The following is a 23,478-nucleotide window of genomic DNA, read 5'->3' on the forward strand; positions in this document are numbered from 1 at the left end:
AATATTAAACAAGGAAAATTAATTTAGATGAAGCCTTTTGGCTTAATTTTTCCACTTCAATATTCTACACCGATCTTTCCAACATAAATATTATTGTTATTTTCTTTTATGTCAGGAAGAAAATAATGTATACTTTTTTTATTTTTTTTTGAAAGATAATCGCAAGATAAAACGAAAAAGCTCTATGGGTTACGCATTTTATTATTTTAGATAAATTGTATTTTACGATTTATTACTGTCTTCTTTAATCTGACAGATATTTTTATAAAATCGAATTATATAGAAATATTATTTTATTTTATGGATACACATATGTTTTTTTAGTTTGACTGTAATTGAAAACATTTTCATATTTTTTTTAAAAGTGTAAAAAAAAAAATATTTATCTACTCTAGTAATTCTATCAATTTTCAGTAAAATCATTAACTATCGAATTGTCATATCGATATTTTTTTATTACTATTTGTTAATGTACACAAATAATTGGGGCAATTAACGAATACTGTTACTGATATAGTTACTCTCGTAATTATTTCCCATTTCAAATAAAAATAAAAGTATACTCTAATTAGTGAAGTTTAAATAACGATAACTCAATCCCGCTAAAAATTTTTATCAATTTAAAATAATTTGCTCGGCTATTTAAAACCTGTTTTAGAGACCCAAAAATACGGGGCGATTTAGGCCATTTTCAAAAAAGTACAAACTCCCTGCACAAAAAAATATATATAAATAACATATATGTCCCATATATATTTTTTCGTGTGGGCAAGTCAAAAAACAAATTATAGTAGTCCTCAAAAGCCTCAAATCCTTTGATGTTTTATTTGCCGCCCAGAAAGTAACTCTAGTACTCGAAATCTGCAATGAGAACTATGAGGTCTGGTGCGAATAATTTATCGACTTTAAATTGTAACTAAGGCCTCAAAATCCTTAACGAATGAAAAAATTATACTTCGGACTTTGAAAAATTTTAGATAGAAAAGGGAGGGAGAGAAAACGTCGAATGAGACTTTTGAGGTTCAAAAATGGATAAAATTATTCCCGTATGTTTTGAGTATTTTGAGGCTCTAATCCAGATTATGTTCTTCCAGTTTAGTCCTCAAAGTGGTAAAATGGGTCGTAACTAAACTAGGATAACTTTCTATACTGTTGTCAATCTTGAAATTCTAAATTGATCCTCAAAAAACCTCATTGAGAACTTTGAGATAAATCCGAATTTGTTTTTGACTCGAAATCTTATTTTTTCAAATTATAGATCAATTTGCATATCTATAGATCTTAAGATCTATTGAAGTTCCCACAGACCTCAATTTTTTTTTACAAGATTTCAAAATTTGTTTAAAAATCACAATTTCGATTCTTTACCATTTGACAATTTTAATTTTTCCAGCTTTGATCTAGATAGATCTCTATAGATCTTTTTTTTTGACACAACAAAAGTATCCTGCGAAGGGGATTAAACTACGATAACTTTCTATACTGTTGTCAATCTTAAAATTCTAAATTGATCCTCAAAAAACCTCATTGAGAACTTTGAGACTCAAATCCGAACTTCATTTTTGACTCGAAATCCGATTTTTTCAAATTATAGATCAATTTCCATATTCATAGATCTTAAGATCTATTAAAGTTCCCATAGACCTCAATTTTTTTTTTTACAAGATTTCAAAATTTGTTTAAAAATCAAAATTTCGATTCTTTACCATTCAACAATTTTAATTTTTCCAGCTCTGATCTAGATAGATCTCTGTAGATCTTTTTTTTGTCACAACAAAAGTATCCTGAAAAATCAAAATAAAAATTAAAAATCAAAATCCATCCGAGTACCGAAATTATGCTAAAAATTAATCCCGAGAATTATCGCGACAAATTCATCCCCGAAATTTCTCTACTAAAATAAATATCAAATATACAACAGCATACATTTTATCACTCGTACATGCAGTCAACTAAAACTAAACAAAGTTAAAATAAAATACATAAAAGCAGCAAAGATAAAAGCAAGAGAATACGAGTTTAAATTTTAGTCAGTGTCATGCAAAGAGCTTAACAATGTTTTCGCAAAATCCTCTTGTCTCGTCTTCCCTCTCTCGTCTCCTAAAAAATTCCTCCATTTAATTTCATTTATTATCATTATCATTATCATCAAACTTAATTTACCTCAGCCATAACTTTCACCCACTGAAATCACAATGAGCTAAACATCCGATGTCTCAAACATATGGGACCCGAGGTATTAAAATCTTCCCTTCGCGTTAAGAAATTTTCACTTGCCGCCGCCGCTACTTATCGAGAGCAGAGAATAGGCCCATATATACCTACACATATATGTACTATATATAGCGCAAGTGGAGAAAAAATAATATATATATGACACAAGACAAACATCGCGCATGCGCGACTACCTTGACTCCCTTGGCTTTTATTTCACCGAAGCAACCCCTCAGTAGCAAATAGTTGCTGTCTGTATCCACAAGACCCCTGGGCTTCTTACACTCCAAAGTCCTCTTATCGCAACTCTGCACTACTTATTACTGTAAGTTATTATTTATTTACCTTCGCATCACTCGTTATCTCAAAATTTGGTTTTTTTTTTGTACAAGCAAATTTGCTATCAATGGTAATTTTTTTTTTGCATGGGTAGAATTTTTGGGAATTTTTGACTCACGTGGGGTTTGATATTTTATTAAATTTTTTTTTTGATTGATGATCTGAGGTGATGATTTATTATTTGTGGGCAGTGGGGGCTTTTGTGAATCATTAGATAATCGGAAAAGCATGATTGTTATTAATATATAGTGGGCGTTATTATTATTATTATTAATTATTATTGCTGTTATTATTAAATTGTTGTCGTAGGAAAATAGGAATTTTTTTTTATCCCCGAGAGAGTGACTCGGTATTTTATTATTGCCTTCAATGGCACTGAAGTGGGGTATGAATTTTTTTTAATGGAAAAAAATTTTCTGATAGACTCGAATTAGTTTTCAGTTGGTGGGAAATTTGAAATTTATGAGCTGGGTAATTGAGATATTTTTAATTGAAACTGGGTTAAGTACGGAGTTTATTTAAAAATTTATAGGGAATTTAATTGTCTATATATTTATTCTCATAAATTTATATTGTAAATTTAAAATTTATGAATTTTCATTAAAAGTCTGGATAACTCGGTAATTATTGAGTGTATGAAAAAATATAAAGAGGGACTTTTTATAGGAAATTTAATTCTCTATAAATTTATTTATATACATTTTTGTCGTATTTCCAATAATTACCCCAGTAACTCATATTTTTGTGCAAGAAACATAAATTTTCCCAAACTGGATTTTTTAAAACTTTGAATTCCATTTCCAGATTAAATATCAAAAATATGACAAAAATGTGCTCTTACAATTTTATAGACAATTAAATTTCCTACAAAAAATATATAGATCACTTTTTCATAAAAACATATCTAAGGTGCTAAAATTAAATTCAAAACTAAAAATCAATAAATTGCATATTTATAAAAATTATTAATATACTTTTGAATAAAATATGCATTTTTATTTAGAATAAGTATCGCATTGTATTGATACAATATATGACCCTGTTAGCAGACTCGATGAATCAGAACAAGCTGGAAAATTTTCCCTTCCCTCAAAAGCTTCACGAGAGCAACAAAAGATCTTAACAAAAAAGTATTAATTAAAAAGTTCTTTTTCTCTTTCATCAACAGCGGAAATTTAAAAAGATATATGACAACTAAATATAGATATATATATATATATTCATAAAATTTTTTTTAAATTTACGAAGTACCATAAGAAAAAAAAATTAAACTCTTTGATAGCGGAAATTAAATATATACATATATATTTTGTACCTAAATGAGAATGGATGGATCGCAATGATCTTCGAAAAAAATTAATTAGGGGAGGGGGAGGAAAGGGTGATTATGATACAGAAGAAAATAAAAAAAAGCCGATGGAGAAATAATTTAGCACGCTCTAAAAAGTCATTCAGCCGATCGACATACTTCTAGTCTTTGCTCCATCATTATCGTCCGCTTATATTTATTTATTTTTTTTTTTATACAGCTCGTCAATATTTTTAATCTATCAGGCATACGCGATTTAATTTACCTGTAAATTATAAGCGACCAGAAATAATTCATTATTGATGAACGTTTTATATTTTAATAATCCCCGGTCCCATTCTCGATTTCGCTACTCCATTCATTTTAAATCCCCTTATTATTTAATCGCGGGATTAATTTTTTAAATATCAAACTCAATATTTGAAAGTAATCAAAACTATAAGTACTATTCAAATAAAATTTTTTATTTATTTTTTAAATACAAGTAGATTGGGTTTATTTATTTATGTGATTTGTTGAATATAAAGATAAACATGAGTCGATTTTTGAGAAGATTTTTCGAAACGAAACTCAATTTTAAACAACTTTTGCATTTTTAAAAAATATTATAAATTCCCAAATTTTTCAAACGGCTGTAACTTTTTAATTATTGCTCCCACGAAATTTTGTATAGAGTCAAAAATTGTGGGAAATTGAATTTCCAACAGATATTGTTAGAAAAAAAATTTCGAAAAACTGATATTTCAAAAGTTATCACTCTTTTTAGTCTTAGAAAGGAGTTATATATTTTCCAAAAATCCTTAAATTATTAAAACGCCTGTAACTTTTGAACTATGGATCTTATCAAAATTTTTATAGAGACAAAACTTGAAGGAAATTGAAGCCTCTACAATTTTAGTTCTTATCAAAAAATCGGTAGGATCAATAGTTTAGCAGATATAGTGATTTTGAATCTCAATTAATAATTATATATGTTTCCAAAAATTTCCAAAATAGTAAATGCATTGTAACTTTGAAAAAACTGGTTATAGAAAAATTTCAAATCAGACGAAAATTGTAGTTCATAAAATTTTCTAACACTACCTCTCTCATGCAATCAAATTTGAAAATATTGAACACACAATGAATAATATAATTAACATCTGAAATTCCCTCGTAATAAAATAGAATGGCATCGATGCACTTGCGGCAAGATGAATCGCTAATGAATAATTAAAAAATAATTCAGCCAACCACCGAACAATATGGTAGGTTCCTTAAGCCGGTGGTTGAGCGCCAAGGTTATAACGTGGATAGAGTGAGCCAGCGATAGAGAGAAAGAGAGAGATAAGAGAAAGCTTGAAAGTGGTGGCAGGGGGCAGAGGGCACTGAGTACAGCAGATACAACTGCCACCTGTTGCGATAAAACACTTTTTTTTACCCCCCGTAGACATGAGCCACTCAATATCGAGGAACTCATGGTGCCAAATACGTATTATATATACCGATAAACAAGTATAGGAATCGTGACGTGAACGAGTCTCATATCGGATTCGTTTCTCGTGTCAACGGTTCAAAATCCGTACGCCTTTTATTTCATTTTTATTATCGCTCCCACGATGTCAACAAATAAAATTTTATTGCTTATGTAGATGGATCGGTAGACATTACGTCATAAATAGTCTTCTTGTCTCGAAAGTTCACGAATTTAATGCGTCTTGCTGATATACTTAAATTACTTTTATCTCGTTTTATTGGTTTGTTTTTATTACTTTGACTTCTTACTATTTTTAACAACTTGATTCAATCATCCCTTTACTATTGTTATTCATATATCGATTTGATTTATTAAAAATTTAACAATCAATTCCTATTTCGATAGATCGTAAATTATTCCAAAAATATCTTGACGATATTTTGATATGAATAACTAGCAAAAAAATTGGTTTTCTATGACTGGTACATATGAAAAAAAAATTATAGAAAAAATAATTTGAAAAAAAGCCTTTTTGACTGTTTGGAAGAATAATTATATATAGTTCCAAAAATTCCCAAACTTTTTAAGCGGTTGTAACTTTTGAACGACTGACTCTAGAGCAATTTTTGTAAGAACAAAAGTTGTAGATAATTAAATTTCCTACAAGTTTAGTTCTCACAAAAAATTCCCTAGGATCAATAGTTTCAAAAATATGGTCATTTTTAGTTTTGAAAAAACCGTTTAAATTTTGGCGCGGAATTTAAAATTTTAAAAATTAGTATAACTTTCAAACGAGTGGTCTGACGTGATTTTTTACTGAAACAAAAAATGTAGGAAATCAAATTTCCTACAAATTTAGTCCAGTTAAAAAGTAGTGTAATGTCAATAGTTTAAAAGATATAGCGACTTGATTTTTTTTTTATTCGAATAAATTTACAAAAATTGGAATCGTTTTAAAACCGACCCATTTTCTTTCTTATCTTGATAATTTAAACTAAATCCACTATTAGGGCAATCATTTAAACGGAAGTAAAATTCCAACGACTTTGTAACTCGTAAAAAAACCATAACACTAATAATAGTTCAACACATTAAGTCATTTCGAGTCATAAAAATAACAACTTATCATAAAAAAAAAAAATTCTCACGCTTTATAGCTCTATAACTTCAAACGATTGATACTACGTTTTTTATTATTCCCATCAACGTTATAGGGAATTAAATTTTCTCTACAATGACCTACTACGATATATATTTTTCTTATATAATACAAGAGGGCCGGACGAAATGGGGAAGCTGAGGCGAAGAAACTTTTGATCTCGATTACGCAGAATCTTTTGTTTTCTCACTCATATTTATGAAAATAAGATTAACTTTTAATTGCCAGAATTTTTTTTACGTCGGCACTAAATGGGGTAGCCCTAAAAATAACCGTTCATAAAACGATCAGTAAAATAAGCCAGTTTATACTTTTTTTAATGTCTCTAGATAATTACTTTTTAAAATATTTCATTATTCATAAAATCTACACAAAGATTTCACCCACTGATTATTTCTTTGTTTTAATATTAAAAAGTTTATCAAAAAATCGTTACTGCCTCGTAATTTCAGGTTCAGTGAACACTTTTTTGAGTAGACGCGAATTAAATCCCTCGTAAATACAGAGCCGATAATTTTTTTTTATTTTACCCTCGGAGTAAAATTTAAAATAACATTCCCGCTGGAAAAATTTTCCTATTTAGGGGAGGGTGGGGCATATCGGCCCCCCTGGGGCAGAGCGGCCCCCCTGAAATTTTGACCAAAAAAAAAATTTTTTTTTTTTGACTAATTACTATAAATCCGATATGTTTGCGCATTTTTACCCCTACGCATGACATTTGGGGCAAAATGGACAAGCCTAAAATTTTGAAAAAGTGATTTTTTCATATTTTTATCGTCAAATTAAAAAAAAATTATTATAATTCCACATTTTTAGCCCTACGCATAACACCTGGGGCAAAATGGACCAGCCGAAACTTCCGAAAAAATTATTTTTTCATATTTTTCGACCGTTTCTTCATGTAAGAGGCAAATTTGGTCACTAAAAATTTATAAAAATTAAATTTTTTTTTTTAGTTGATAAATTTTTGAAATAAAATAAAATTATAGAATTGATTTTTTTTTTTATTAAATAACAATTAGTAATTAAGGTAATTGAGAGTGAACGATTTTTTACGCTTTAAAAAATTTTTTTCGAGTAATATAAAACCAAAAATAGTTGTCAAGAGAAAGAAATACATTCTTAATGATGAAAACAATTTAAAAAAAAAAAAAACGAAAAAAAAAATTTTTTTATCACTTTTTGAAGGGGGGCCGCTCTGCCCCACAAAAAAAAAAAATTTTTTTTCAGAATTTTGGCAAAATGTCCATAAATTTGTTCGAAATAGTACAAAAGTAAAGTGATCATATGGTTGAAAGCCACAAAAAATAATAATTGGCTTAGGGGGGCCGCTCTGCCCCACCCTCCCCTACTCGGTCTGCAAAGTGACTTTTTGTTTAAACTCCGGAACTAGGAGTCACAGAGTGAATTCGCATTTAAATAAAGACCATATTCGCTCTTAATTTTTTTCAAAAACCAAAGTTAGAAAAATTATCAAACACAAAATTTTTAATTTATTGTGACAAAATTTCGGGTCTACATGAAAAAGAAAAATAGTACAGTTTCATATTAATAGGTACTAATTATTATTGTTGTTAAATAAATGACTCCGAAATCTAAAAAAAGAAATCGCGAATCACCATAAATTAAAAAAAAAAATTTTCGCGATCCTAAATGAATAATTAACTTTAACACTCACGACTGACTAAAAACCCTAATCTACTTATTCCGTGTCTCCAAACCATCCAGCATAAACACAATCTTAAGATAAATATCATCTGACCTTCCTGTTTTAGTCTGACGGTTATCATTAATCATTTCCGGTCACGAATACCCGGTTCTTACCTCCATTTAGTTACCGCTAATACCTACCGAAGACCCGCTAACATTTTTTTCTATTTACGCATAAAAAAGTACAAGACTAAAAAAATTTACACGTTCTATTTTTTTCCGTCATTATTGATCATCATCATTATTATTATTTATTTATTTATATATTTTCCTTTATGAGTAACGAGCAGTATATTAAAGAGAGATAAGAGTGCTTATGAATCGAAGGTTTCTCAGCACAGAGAAGACAAGTAGAGAATGAGAGTACAACTGGGTGGCAAAAGAGTTGAGTGTGAGGGTGAGGGTGAGGGTGAGTATAAGGGGGGTATGGGGTGAGGGTGGTAGGGAAACAGTCGAGAGGAAGGTTTAGATATAACTGCGACTCAGTTCGCGCTGACCCACTTCTACCAGTTGACCTAATTCTTGGTCCCAACGTGTTCCATGCTAGAGTTTACGTGTATTGCCAGCCCTTGCAACACTTGCTACTATATTGGGTCTAGGTACAGAGTAATATCGTAGAGTTACTGCGACGCAGCCAACAGGTAGCTTTTGCGTATAAATAGATCACCAAAGCCACGACAACGATCGTTAAGCCACTAACACACACTTACTATTTTAATCTCCTTTAGTATATGTTTTATTAAATGTTATTATTATTACTGTTATTATTCACGACTACTTTACTAAGATTTTCTTTTATAAATACTCGGCAATTTATTATTTATTATATTTATTTTATTACTTATTCATATTGTAATGGAGAACGTTATCAAGACTAGACAGATAATAAAAGCTGCTTTTTAATCAGGATTATGAAGTTTTTTTTTTTAGTGAATAATGGAAAATTTTAAATCTAGATAAGGAAATTGAAAATTTTTTAAACAAATGACTCAATTTTTTTAATTCTGACTAGATGATCATGAACGTGATGAATAGAGATATATATTTTTTTTTTAATAAAAATCCTGGATATTCATAAATTTTAGGAAAAAGAAAATTTAATAAATTCTGGAAAAAGGAAATTTTATAAATTTTTGGAAAAAGGAAATTTCATACATTTTTGGTAAAAGAAAATTTCATAAGTTTTTGGAAAAGAAAATTTCATAAATTTTTGGAAAAAGGAAATTTCATAAATATTTGGTAAAGGAAAATTTCATAAATTTTTGGAAAAGAAAATTTTATAAATTTTTGGAAAAAGGAAATTTCATAAATTTTAGGAAAAACAAAATTTAATAAATTCTGGAAAAAGGAAATTTTATAAATTTTTGGAAAAAGGAAATTTCATACATTTTTGGTAAAAGAAAATTTCATAAGTTTTTGGAAAAGAAAATTTCATAAATTTTTGGAAAAAGGAAATTTCATAAATATTTGGTAAAGGAAAATTTCATAAAGTTTTGGAAAAGAAAATTTTATAAATTTTTGGAAAAAGGAAATTTCATAAATTTTAGGAAAAACAAAATTTAATCAATTCTGGAAAAAGGAAATTTCATACATTTTTGGTAAAGGAAAATTTCATAAATATTTGGAAAAAGAAAATTTATAAATTTTTGGCAAAAAGAAATTTTATAAATTTTTGGAAATAGAAAATTTCATAAATTTTTGAAAAATTATGATAATCAAATATATGGAGATTTAATTAATCAACAAAATATGAAAAATTTTATCAGTACTTAACTTTATCTAAATCTTTCTTACATATTTTTTAAAATTCAAATATATGAAAAAAAATTTTACTGAAAATTGAACACAAAAATTTTTTAAATTTTTAATTCACTACTTTCGTAATTAGCGCTGACTAAAAGTTCGTTGATTATTTTTAAAATTAACTAGCCGTTTGATAGCAGAATTTGAACCGAGGCTGGGATTCGAACCCGAGTTCCTCAAAGTACCAGACCTGAGTTTCTTGTCCTTTGTTACACTGCGATAATAATAATTTATTATCATTTGTTATCAGGATAATGAGATTTGCTTATAAATCAGCGCGTCGTTATTTTGCATGAGATAACGAATAGTTTTACGAGGCTTTGATGCACTGGAAGTTGACGCGCTCAGGAAATTGTAAACCACTTGTGGGTGTCCTCCGGCGAATATATGTGGGATCTGTAACACGAGGGCGAGTTGCTGAGGACTAGATGAGGACCGACGGGTGAGGGTGGGCCGGGGGGAGGGTAAAATAGTGAAATGTTGCCTTCCAGCTGAATTTATTGATTTATATATATATATATTTATTTATATAGTCAGCTAAACTCAATTACTCGTTGGTCTCATATTTGTTTGGTGTAAATAAATAAACAAATATATAGAATATAATAAATAAATACAATGTCGGTTTATTCTTATTTAATTTGTGTATTGAATTTTTTTTTCTATATCAATATATGAGTAACGGATGAAATAAAATGTCGTTTAATTTAAAAACGTTTATGAGATTTTTTATTTCAATTTACTTCTGCTCTAATTGAGTTGCAATTTATACCGGGAAAAATTAAATCGAAGTTTTCTAAAAAAAAAAAAATCGAGTGCCGGGCAGTGAAAGTCAAATTTGATTTTTGTACAAAGCAAATTTTTAATTTTGGAAAAAAAATTTTATCAGAGGCCTGAGTAAAATTGGGAACTACGAGCTTGACTTTTTTTTTTCGATTTAATTTTTTAAAAAATTTCAACCCCGGATTTATTTTCAAAAATTTTAATTTTCAATTTTTTTTTAAGATGACCCATGTGGTAAAAAAGTAAAAAAAATTTTTAATATTCTCGCTCAATAAAAATTTACTTTTTCGTTTATTTTCGAGGGAAATCGATTGTAAACAGTAAAAAAAAATATGTGACAGCGTCGAAAAGCCACCGGCAAGTTTAATAAATAAAATTGCTATCACTTTTTTATTTCCGTGAAATGAAAAAAAATCAGGAGAGCAAATAGTCCTGTAGGTTAATGGGTAGCTTACAACAATTCAACAGACAGTACTTTGAGGCCTGGGAAAAATCTCCTAAGAGACCCTGGGAAAAACTTGAGTGATGAGTTCGGCCCAGCGGCATATGGGCAACACGGCCAATCGATAGAGCAAACTGTTGATTCTGGCCAGGACATCGACTGTTGTCTGCCGACTCTTGAGCTCAGTGTGGATGTTTTTCATTTTTTAACCCTCTTTAGTATCGAAATCCTTCGTTTTCCATTTTCGCGATCGCCTTATTGGCTCCAGTCGCTTATTTTTATCCGTTGCCATGCTCGCCCTTTGTGGAATCAACAAGGATCCGTACACGGATCGAGTTTCTCTCGTATGCACTGAATATTTTTAGTCAGCGCAAGAAAATTTGTTTAATTATTTATGACGCGCTTATCGATTTGGAGATCAAATGAAATATTAAAAGGCTATTTGGGGCGGAAAACTTTCTTTGAATTATTCAAAATAACTTTAGTTATTTCATTTATTTATGCTCGGGTGAATACGTTCAGCTCATAAAGAGAATACGTTTTATTCTCTTGATAAACTCTTGGCCAGAAAGAGCTTTCCTGTTTTTATTAAAATTTTTTATCCTTTGCTTTGACATTTTCGTAATAAAAAAATTCTCATGCTCATTGAAAAAAATTATGGGTTCAACTTTAGGAAAATTTTATTTTTAATTCATCAGAAAAATTTACTACACTATAAAAAGAGCGGTGTTAAAAATGGACTCGTTTTAACTCCGGCTGGTGTAAAAATGAAATTACACCGGTGTTAAAAATATCGGTGTTAAAGCGGGGTAACCGGAGTAAAAGCGGAGTAATGACGGTGTAAAAGCGGGGTAAGTTGCGTCCGCTTAGAGTATTAGCTTTAAAGATTATAAAACACAAAAAATGTCAGTTCTATACACTGTAAAAAATCACCGGGATAAGTCCAAGCGGTGTAGGTGTTAAAATTATCGGTGTTAAATTTACCCCCGAAAGCGGTGTGAAAATAACACCGCCACCGGTGTAAATATTCTGTACCGGTGTTAAAATAACGCTGCCACCGGTGTAAATATTCTAAACCGGTGTTAAAATAGCGCCACCGGTGGTGTAGATATTTTTTACCGGTGTTAAAATATTTAACTTTGTGAATATTTTTTACTTACTCGATCACTATACTTGTTACAAAATGATAATTTTTATTAATTTTCATAAAGAACTGACATTTTTTGTGTTTTATTATCTTTAAAGTTAATACTCCAAGCGGACGCAATTTACCCCGATTTTACACCAGTATCACTCCGCTTTTACACCGGTTTTACTCCGTTGTTACACCGGTTACCCCGCTTTAACACCGGTATTTTTAACACCGGTATATTACGCCTCCTATACCGGTGTAATTTCATTTTTACACCGTTGGCGGCGTTATTTTCACACCGCTTTTGGGGGTAAATTTAACACCGATAATTTTAACACCTACACCGCTTGGACTTACCCCGGTGATTTTTTACAGTGTACATAAAATTTCAATGTCCGATTACTTCGATCTCCTTTGGGTAAAATTCACTTCGAAGCTGAGTTTATTCCAAAATTGAAACTCCATTCCGGGAAAATTGATATTTAAATAAAATCCAGAAAATCCAAAATGACTTCACTGGAAAAAAAACTTCCCATTAACTCCACATGTGAAGTGATTTTTTCTAAAACTCCGGAATCCCGAGTGATGAAGTGAATTCGGATTTGAATATAATCCGTAATAACTCTCGTATTTTTAAGTGCAATTCAAATTTAAATATTTTCCCGGGCAAATGACCAGTGAATTGTCCTGCTGCTCATTTCCTCAGAGTAAATTCCAGCAATTACTTCAGCTGGAATTATTAAATCCTAACACCAACGCATTTCTATGCGATTTCAATCTCGATCTAGAAACACCCACGCAAAACCTCTTGAATTCTCCTCTCTCTGCAAATAACAAGTAAACCTACGGTTTATTATTCATCTTCACTTAAATACATTACCTACGGTTACATGCACATGTTACTATAATTCAAAGCGCATTATCGTGACTCCAGATTGTTGAGCTTTTAGTTAAATAGTCCAACTCTGAAAACTATTCCATTAAAAAATAATCGCATTGTTTGGTAAAAATCGCGGAAATATTATTAACAATAACCCAATTTATTTTTTTTTACCTCGCAATAAAACATTTTTTTTTTACATCATAAAAAAAAAATATTTCCGCCGCGTTTCGACGAACCGCCGGAAAATTCGCTTATAAATATTTTACGGTTAAATTTTGTTAAATGTATCACGTATTCATTACACTGTAAAATAAAATTTTTTATTGCGTATAAAAAAAAAATCTCATCCACTTATAAAATATAATTTCGAAAAGATGTAACATGTGGATTTAAAAGCTGGAGATAAATTCTCTAAGTTATTCTTGACGCGCATACGTAGGAAACGTGAGAGATTAAATTCACGAGTAGTTTTATAAATGTAATCTCACATAACGTTTTGTTATACATATATATACTTATACATATTTATATATTAAGTAGTGGGGTAAAATAAGATACCATATTTTTAGTAAATGTCCGGGGCAAAATGAGACATAAATTTTGAAACAATAAAAATTGATCTTTGTTTAAAAAACTTTTAGTTCCCGTTCTTAGAAAAACGATTAATTATAAAAAAAAAAAATATTTTGAAAAATTGCACTTATAGATTTTTTAATTTTCTACATGTGCATTTTTTTTTATTTTTGTTTTTTTCATGTATTTGTTGAAAAAAAAAAAATTCGAAAATTTTCAATCGCTAACTTTAGTATCATAGTAATTTTTGGATTTTTTAAAAAACGATAAATTATGAAAAAAAAATATTTTGAAAAATTGCACTGATAGATTTTTTAATTTTCTACATGTGCATTTTTTTTTTTTTTTTTTTTCATGTATTTGTTGAAAAAAAAAGTTCAAAAATTTTTAATCGCCAACTTTAGTATCAAAATATTTTTTGGATTTTTTAAAAAACGATAAATTATGAAAAAAAAAAAATTTCAAAAAATTGCACTTGTAGTCTTTTAAATTTTCTACATGTGCATATTTTTAATTTTTTTTTTTCGTCAAATTTAATTGTTCAAAAAAAAAACAAAAATTTTAAATTGTCTACTAGCTGCAGGATCATATTATTTTTATGAAAACTGGAAAAACTTGACTTTGAGGTAAAACGGGCCACGCTTGAAAAAGAAACTAAATGAATAAAAATTTCTTTGTATATTTCATGAAGATCCTTTTATATAAGACCCTTAATGTAAGTCGACGTACAAAAAAAAAAAAATATGAGTAGAGGATCGTAGTAAATTTACCCTCAGTTAAACAATTGTGGTAGGAGAGTATTTTGCTGGGTATTTACTTGGCCTAGAATCTTACGCGTGTATAAAAATCCTTACGCCGGTCTACGAACGGCCTGGAGCAAAACAAGGACGCGAGGGTGCCGACGTGTTTGCCGCATTAGCCGACGGCTATAAAAACATCAGGAGGCCAAGACTGAATAAAACAAAATTATTTCGAGGCATGGGTTTTCTGCGTATATGGTCACGACTGATACTCGCCGGACAGTCTTCCATACAAAATCGATGGAGCTTAAAAGCCTGGACTTTGGCCGGCACAGCGCTTTTGATATCGCGGAATGTTCCGAGGGCCGATATTGTCGACTTTTATCTGGCTACTGAAACACTATACGCTCCTATTCTCTCGCTGTTTCTATTGTTTACTCTGGTATTACAATCGCGATTTAGTGCTTTTGTTCGGACAATTTATTCATTTTGTCAAAGTATTTTATTTTAAGTTTTTACATCAACACGACAGAGTTCGCGCAATTTTTCTTTCATTAATTTAAATTGTCATGATAGTTTTCGACCCACAATTTTTTTTTTCAAAATTTATTACATTGTAATTTTTTTAAATCCTCGTTTCCATTTTTCACATTTTTTTTTTTTTAATTTTTCCAGTTATTTAAGTCTTCAATAAAAAAAAAAAAAAAGGGAAACAAATATGGAATTGAATGAGAAAAATTCCTATACATTGAAATTAAAAGCTTTTTCCAATAAACAGAAAAAAAAAAAAAAATAATTTTAAAATATCGTTTTTTTTTGGTCGAGCAAATTGCGAAAAAAATCGCATGCATAAATAAAACTTTTGTGTGGATGAATAAAAAAATGAGGATAAAAAAAATGGTTGTCTAAAAATAAGTGCACAAGTGTACAAGTTTGTGATAAAAAAAGACTAGCGAAGAATCTCGTGGGATTTTTTTTTTATCAACAGGCGATGTCGAATTTCTTCGAGATTCAGCGGCACACAATGCGCTCTTATGTGGGATCAGTTTGCCAGTACGATTACTTCTACTACTCGGTTATTCTCGGGAGAATCGTGAGTACACACGAAACTCGGAAAAGCAGTTTAAAGCTGCTGGAAAAGCGGAAAGGGTGTTAGGCGTGAGTTTAAGCGGATACTTTTTCTGTTCAGCCTCTTCCTTTTCTTCTCTCGTTTTCAGCCTCAGCCTCAGCCTCAGCCGATGGTTCTGGTTCTGGTTCTGGTTCTGGTTCTCGCAATATTCTTACTTTACTCGACGCTCATCGAAATGACGATCGATTTCCATTTGCGTTACTGAATCCGAAGTACTTTTTCCTTCTAACCCATTTACATTCGAGCACAACCTCGGCTTCTCGGTTTCCCTGTAGTTCGATATTAAAATTATTTAATTATCAAGATGGCTTTCAACATTATTTTACTTGTAATTCACTTACTAAAGTAATTTAATTATTTATGGTAATATTGCGATACCTTTCAATTTATTATTTACAAAACAATTTATTTTTATTTTTTCGGAGAGAAAAATTTATTGAGGGAAATGGTCAGAAAGGAAATTTTACTTTTTTTTTATGACTCGAGTAATTATAAAAAATTTTCTATTCGATTTTTTTTTCTCATTGTCCTTAATTACACTGTCAAAAAAACGGTGTTAAAAATGGACTCATTTTAACTCCGCCCGGTGTTAAAATTAAATTACACCGGTGTAGGAGGCGTAATTCGAAGGTGTTAAACCGGTGTAAACTGCGGCCGCTCAGAGTATTAGCTATGGGAAGCTTATAAAACGCAAAAAATATCTTGACACACACACGCACACTCAAACATGCACACACGCACACACACAATCAAACTCACGAGCGCACACACTCACACATATGCACGCATTCCCAAAGTAAAATATTTTAACACCGGAAAATTTCTTTTAACACCGGTAAAGAATACTTACACCGCTTTTGGGGTCAAAATTTAACACCCCTTCGACTTACCCCAGTGATTTTTTACAGTGTACGGTTTTGAAAAAAAAAATAGGGAAATTTTTTGATCCGTTGTGGCTGAAATAGAATTTTCAGTAAAAGAAAATGTATTAAAAATTTTCAATTACTCGTCCAGTCTGAGCTGGTCACTCCCCCCTCCCTCCCCACCCTCAGTCTTTTCTAAGCGGTAATTGACAATTTTTAAAGAAAAAGAAATTTTCCGTGTGGAAAATAATGTCCGTTTTTCCCTCTGTGTTTATGAATATGAGAATTAAAAATTTTAAAAGCGATTTCGAGGCCTTGAAAAAAATTTATCTAAATTTTTTCCCCCCAGGCGATGGGAGAAATTTTTTCATCGATATCTATTGGCTTTTTTGTGAAAATTGGCCTTGAAAAAATTAAAAAAAAAAGCAATTCATACATTGAAGATAAAAAAAAATTCAATTTACAAATCAGGTCATACGATCATTCTCTGGCCCCACCTGCGAGAGAATTCAACTAAAACCGCACAGTCGGATCGAATGTGAACGATATACGGGGAATGAAATAGATTCCTAACCTGATATATATGTTTGCATTATTATCACTACGATATTGCGTGTATCGTCGTCCTTTTATGTATTCAATAAATAGAATATATATGATATCGCATATGGGTAGCTGTCTAATATGAAATATTCTGTCGTATTAATGTTTAGCAAACATTCCGAGTAGATGCGTTCTATTGATATTCGCAACGGCACGTTGGAATATATCGCTTTTAATTCACTTTTTATTGCTCTATACAAAAAAAAAAAATTGTCTACTTTTTTACGATGAAATGAAAATAATGATCGCAATCATCATATAATTTATTGCTAATTCTCACTAACTTATGACCTTTTAAACATGTTATCGCATATCGTCGAACAGGAAATCCAATTTCCTATGACTTTTCTCCCATTGAAAATTCGCGTGGGTCCATTAGTTTAAAAACTACCGCGCTCTGAATAATTTTGAATTTGGAAACATATATAATTATTATTTTTTTGAATTTCAAACGGCTGTATTTTCCAAACTTTTGACCCTAGAGTATTTTTTGCGGAGATCAAATTTATAGGAAATTTAATTTCCTACAACTTTTGTCTCATTAAAAAATTTCATAAAATGCATTGTTTGGAAGTTACAGCCGTTTAAAAAATTTGAAAACTTTTCAAAAAATATCAAACTATTTTTCTGATATATTAAGTGGTCATATCTTTGAAAATATTGATCCTGGGATATTTTTAATGAGGACCAAAAATGTAGGGCATCGAATTTCTGTTGAAATGATCTCATTAGCAATGTAATTATTGCATATAGTTACTCATTAAAGGAATATTGTGTTTTCCAGAATTTCAAATTATTAATTTATATTAATTATTAACTATAAAAATAATTATATAATTATGATAATGATAATTTTATATATTGACCCACTAAAATTATTAATTCCTCTATATAATTACTAATACATACATTTCGATATAGTGAAGTGAATTAATTTGCAATATTGACTCAGTCCTCAATTCGCCCTCTCTCTCTATATATATTTCTATATATATCGCTCTTACTCTCTCACTTACAACAAATCAACCGTTACTGATGTTTCATATTGATAATATCATAATGGATAAAGTGTATAAACCATAACGCAGGGAACCGTCGTATGATGAGAGTTGTGGAAGTAAAACCACACCGGATATGATGATGAGGGCAAATATTTATCAAGTAAACTTGTCGTCTATAGAGCGCAGGTTAAAAGTCGATATGCACAAGCATAACTTTATCCATCGGAAAATTTTAGTGGCTAAATTTCACTGCTTATTTTTATTGTTATACATTTTTTTTTTTTTTATTGATATTTTATATTAATAATTCTTCAGTTATTGGCTGACCATAATATGGAGGGGGTGTAAAAAAATTTAATTTGAATAGTGGTTACAGATTTATTGGCTTTAGAAATATTTTAATCAGCTTTTTTTAAATTTCATTTGCTATCTTCTAATTACTATTGATAATTAATAATAAAGCTTCTTAGACTAATTAAGCGATACAAATAATCATAGCGAAACTGCAAACACTGTACATAATCATATACATCATTTTATCAGTAATGAAATTTCCTCTTGTTTGAGTACCCACATCACTATGTTTAAAAAAAAAAAATTCAAGCCATGAAAATTGGTATTATTATTAAAAAATTAATTATTTTTTCAAAATTACTGTCTCCGCTGTTTGGAGTCGCAATGACGAGTAGAATGAGTACCCACATCAATATATTTTGACAAAGTTGATTTCAAGTTCAAAATAATTATCAAAATAATTACCAAAATAATTAGAAAAATTTTTTTTTCGTAATATATCGTTGTGGGTACTCATTTTACAGGGAATCGTATGGAGTTTAAGGAAATCTTGGTCATTTTTCATAAAAAAATTTTCTCCATCAAAACCAATAAAAAAAAGCTTTTTTTATTGAAATTCTTATGCACAATTTATTATTTTTAGATTTTTCAATAAATAGTGCTTCTAGGTTAGTAGCTAACGCATTGATCTAGGCTTTAGACGCAAAATAATAGAACATTTGTGATATGTTTGGCAAAGACTAACATAAAAGTGTTAATTTTAACGTGTTTAGCATCTACTGGTAAGAAATAAGAAAAATAAAGTAACAGGATATAAAAAAGATCGAAGTGAGTCATCATAGTGAAAGATCGAGAAGCCGGAGTGAATGAGGAGGAGGCGGTAGATGAGGAGGACGTGGAGGTGGTAAACAAAAACGATCAATGTCGTCTTCTTTCGATTCCGGGATCCTACTGAGCGAGGGAGGCGGTGCGAGCTCTTTGGATGTCGACTCGCCGACTCGCGGATTCCCAGGTACGTCAGTACTTCCATATTTAAATATCCATACAACATATACAACACATACATTCATATGTGTATTCTCATATTTTATATCAATCACCCCCAGCCCACCCCACGCTCCCGCAAATTTATATGACTCACGTAATTCATTTTTATTTAAAACCCGACAAATTTTGCTTACTATCCGTCAGTAATTAGCTTTTTATTTATTTTTATGCATGAATTTATATTTTTTTTATTTAAATGATGGCGACGATAATAAATAATAACAAAGTTTTATTTTTTATCTGCTACCATTTTTTTGTCACGTATTCCATGTCATATATTTTTCATGTCATTGAGAATAATATTTTTTGTTGAAATATAATTATTTTTTTTTTTGATAAATCGGGTCAGTGGGAAATAAAATTTGTTTATTATTTTGAACTCTTGTTAATTTTTTTTTTCAGGAAATTTTCGTGCTAAAAAAAAATTTACTTAGCAGAGTAAACAAAAACTTATCAATTAAATAAAATAACGCGGGGCCACGACAAAATTAGAAAATTTCTACAATACAAAAATTTTCCGAGTATTTAATACTCACAGAGTGAATAAAAAATTTTTTTAAAACCGGAACTTCGAGAAAGTGAATTCGGAATTGACCTTCGAATGAGACCTCGAGTGCCATTTTGACCCTACACAGAAAAAAAGAATTTCTTGGCACAAGAATTTTTTACTCATCCCAAGAAAATTTTTTCCCAGCCCAAGAAATTTTTTTCATTATCAATTGAAAACAGAAATTTTCTTACGGCGAGAATGAATTTTCTCAGAGCAAGAAAAAACTTTTTGAGTCAATAAATTTTTTCTCGTCCCAAGAAAATTTTTTCCCAGCCCAAGAAATTTTTTTCATTATGAATTGAAAACAGAAATTTTCTTACGGCGAGAATGAATTTTCTCAGAGCAAGAAAAAACTTTTTGAGTCAACAAATTTTTTCTCGTCCCAAGAAAATTTTTTTGTTCAATTTATAATACAAAAAAATTTTTGCACCCAGAAATTATTTTTTTCTGTCCAGACCATTTTCAATAGATTTTTTAAAAATTTTCTACCGGAAATAGGACTTACACTATCGTACATTGAGACCTTCAATGAATTTCTTAAAAAAATTTTCCACTAATCCTTGAAAATATTAAAAATTTAAAAAATGGCGCGCATGAGTGAAAAATATTAATAATAATAACAATAATAATAATAACTAAATTGAAATTTAAATCAAGTTAGTAAATAAATTAGATATTCTATTGATATAATTAACATTAAATATAGTTTCCATCTGCGTACCCTCGACATACATGTACATACACATGTATACATATGTAGCCATTAACAACCGGTGAATGACGTTCACTGATGATACCGATGCTGGGTAGTAGATGTGTCAGTTCATAAACGTTAATATATTCTGGAGTAATTTACCAACAATCTAATTATTTAGCGAGCTAAATTCATCAAGTCTACACATACATTCTACATGTCGCAAACCAACATATATATACACACACATACATTGTGTATCTAAATACCAGAGCGGTAGATGTGTCATAGAGAAAGCACTTAAACTCTGAAGGCAAATAGAAACAAGAGCATGTAAGCTCGCTGGTATGCCTGGAAAGACATCATACTGCTGTCATACATTCATATAAATTGTACAATAACTGTTTTAATCGGAAGTTGCTTGAGGTCATACGCCCGCTCCACTTTCATCTGTTATAACATTTTACCATACATGCACTTTACTTGTCGAGGAAAAGTTTCTCTGCATTTTCCATCAACATTAATAATTTCCGACGCTCCAGTCCTCAGTTTGATCGTGACCTGGAAGACTTTTCCGCCCTTTGTTTTTCGCTTTAGTATATTACTAATTGGTAATTACTAATTGCATTATTTTTTTTAACTTACACTGCGCATGTAAGAAATATTTTAAACATTTATTTGAAGCTGGTGAAGTTGAGAAATTTTTTAAAATAAATTATTCAGGTATCGATTTGTTTCCAAATAATTTATTACACAGAATCCTAGGGAAGTATTAACTTTAGCGGAAAAGTGTTCAGAACTTTTCTGTAGAAAATTCAATTTCCCACAAAATTGGTCTCATTAATTTTTTACGTATCTGTGATAATTCCGCTGAAATTTTAATTTAAAACTTTACAAAATCGAAATTTTTCCTGAAAATTCGGAAAATTCATTTTGAAATATAAATTTTCCATTTTTCCCGACTATTCACTCCTTTCACTAGATTTTCCTTACCACCTATCTGTCAAAATTCACATAATCATAAATCTCAAATTTTTCGAATTTGTTTTTCCTTAAGGCCCCGAAATTTTCCCTGAAAATTCGGAAAATTCATTTTAAATTACAAATTTTCCATTTTCCCAGACTATTCACTCCTTTCACTAGATTTTTCTTACCACATATCTGTCAAAATTCACATAATCATAAATCTCAAATTTTTCGAATTTGTTTTTCCTTAAGGCCCCGAAATTTTCCCTGAATTAAAAATTGAAAATTTTTTTCAGTTGATTCCCAAGGAAATGCACAGACCTGAGATATTTACCTCCAAAGAGATAAATTTTCGCTCGATTTTCGCATTTTCCGCGGTCACACCTGCGAGACTCAATGAAAAAAATATCACAGTGGAAAAAAATTTTTTTTAATATTCTAAGTGTTTGGAAAAAAAAAAACTGTAAGAGGAAAAAAGCACCAGAAATGTGCATGTATACTGAGTGAAAAAAAAAAAAATGTAGAGGAGTTTTAAATGAGTTGGCGTACTCTAACGCCCTCGCCCTACTACTCATATCACTTTCCTGAGTAGTGTGTACTCTACTCTACTTTCGGTTTCGGGCTGCAGACACATTTGCGTAACGACATTGTAGTGTATCCATTAGACGGGTTGTTTGCTGCCTCATCACTCGGCCACTAATTTAATTCCCACGTAACGCACTCACCCACTCTCGAGTCTATGGCGCCCACAATCTCCCCGGCCCTTTATATTTTCGAAAAGTTTTATATCACGTCAGATAAATTAACTGAAAATAACAACCGCGACTCGACAGGTGATCGAGTTACGCAGAGGAAATTAATAAATAGTTGAGTAGTCGGAGTTTGGTGGAAGGAAAATATAAAATATAAATAAATGAGTGCATCAGTGAGTTACGGAGAGGCATAAAAGTGGGCGGTGAATTTTCCCGCTGATGCTATCGTCGAGTAATTAAAGTCCCGATCCACTTTTATTTCTGTTCTTTTGTAAGAGAACTGAATGCTCTCATTTTATACTCGACTCGCTCGGTCTCCTGTGCGCTCACTCGATAGATCGATCGATTCATCTGAATAAAATCCACTTGTGTCTCTTGTTGCTGATTATTCAAGTTAACGGCTTACCGTCGCTCCATTTACTGCTGTTTACTATTTTATAGATGTTTCAAGTAGTTAACGGACTATTTTTTTTTTTTAACTTTTGTCGATTATCTAGTTTTACTTCAAGTTCTTATCAGTATTTACTCGAGTGAGTAAATTAATAATTTATTCAGTTTTTTTGAAATTTAACAAGTCGGATAATAAGAATTATTGAAAGATTTTGAAATCGGTGAATTTTAATTTTGAGTTCAAAAAAAAAATTGAAAATCGATAAATTTTGGATACTTTGAAAAAAAAATTAAGCTTACGATTTTCAAATTCTTTATTGGCTTTGAAATCAATGGATTTATGCAGGATCTAGGATTTTTTGGGTTTTTAATTCCGAAATTTTGTATTTTGACAGTTTCATAATTTTGATATCTAATTATTCTTTCCAAATTTTTCAAATGGCTGTAACTTTTTCAAAACTTATCCTACGGAATTTTTCAATGAAACAAAAATTTCTGGAAATCAAATTTCTTACAACTTTTGTGCTTATAAAAAATGTCGTAAGATCGAAAATTAAAGAGTTATAGTCATTTAAAGTGTCATATATAATTTAAATATTTTTCCAATTCCAAAATTTGAAAACCGTCATAACTTCTTAAATATTAG

General features: G+C 30.3%; 1 protein-coding gene across 4 annotated transcripts in view; it reads left to right on the forward strand.

Annotated features, from left to right (window-relative positions):
- The first annotated feature begins 2,453 nt into the window (after positions 1-2,453).
- Positions 2,454-23,478, forward strand: part of LOC130669474 (uncharacterized) — a 77,052-nt gene continuing 56,027 nt past the window's right edge. For all 4 annotated transcript variants that reach the window (XM_057472410.1, XM_057472412.1, XM_057472411.1 and 1 more), the window contains exons 1-2: positions 2,454-2,539; positions 19,207-19,445. In XM_057472410.1, the coding sequence (XP_057328393.1) occupies positions 19,355-19,445 (91 nt within the window). In that variant the 5' untranslated portion in view covers positions 2,454-2,539; positions 19,207-19,354. The remainder of the gene's footprint in view (positions 2,540-19,206; positions 19,446-23,478) is intronic.

This window comes from Microplitis mediator, chromosome 6, assembly GCF_029852145.1.
Source record: "Microplitis mediator isolate UGA2020A chromosome 6, iyMicMedi2.1, whole genome shotgun sequence".
Classification (NCBI taxonomy): domain Eukaryota; kingdom Metazoa; phylum Arthropoda; class Insecta; order Hymenoptera; family Braconidae; genus Microplitis; species Microplitis mediator.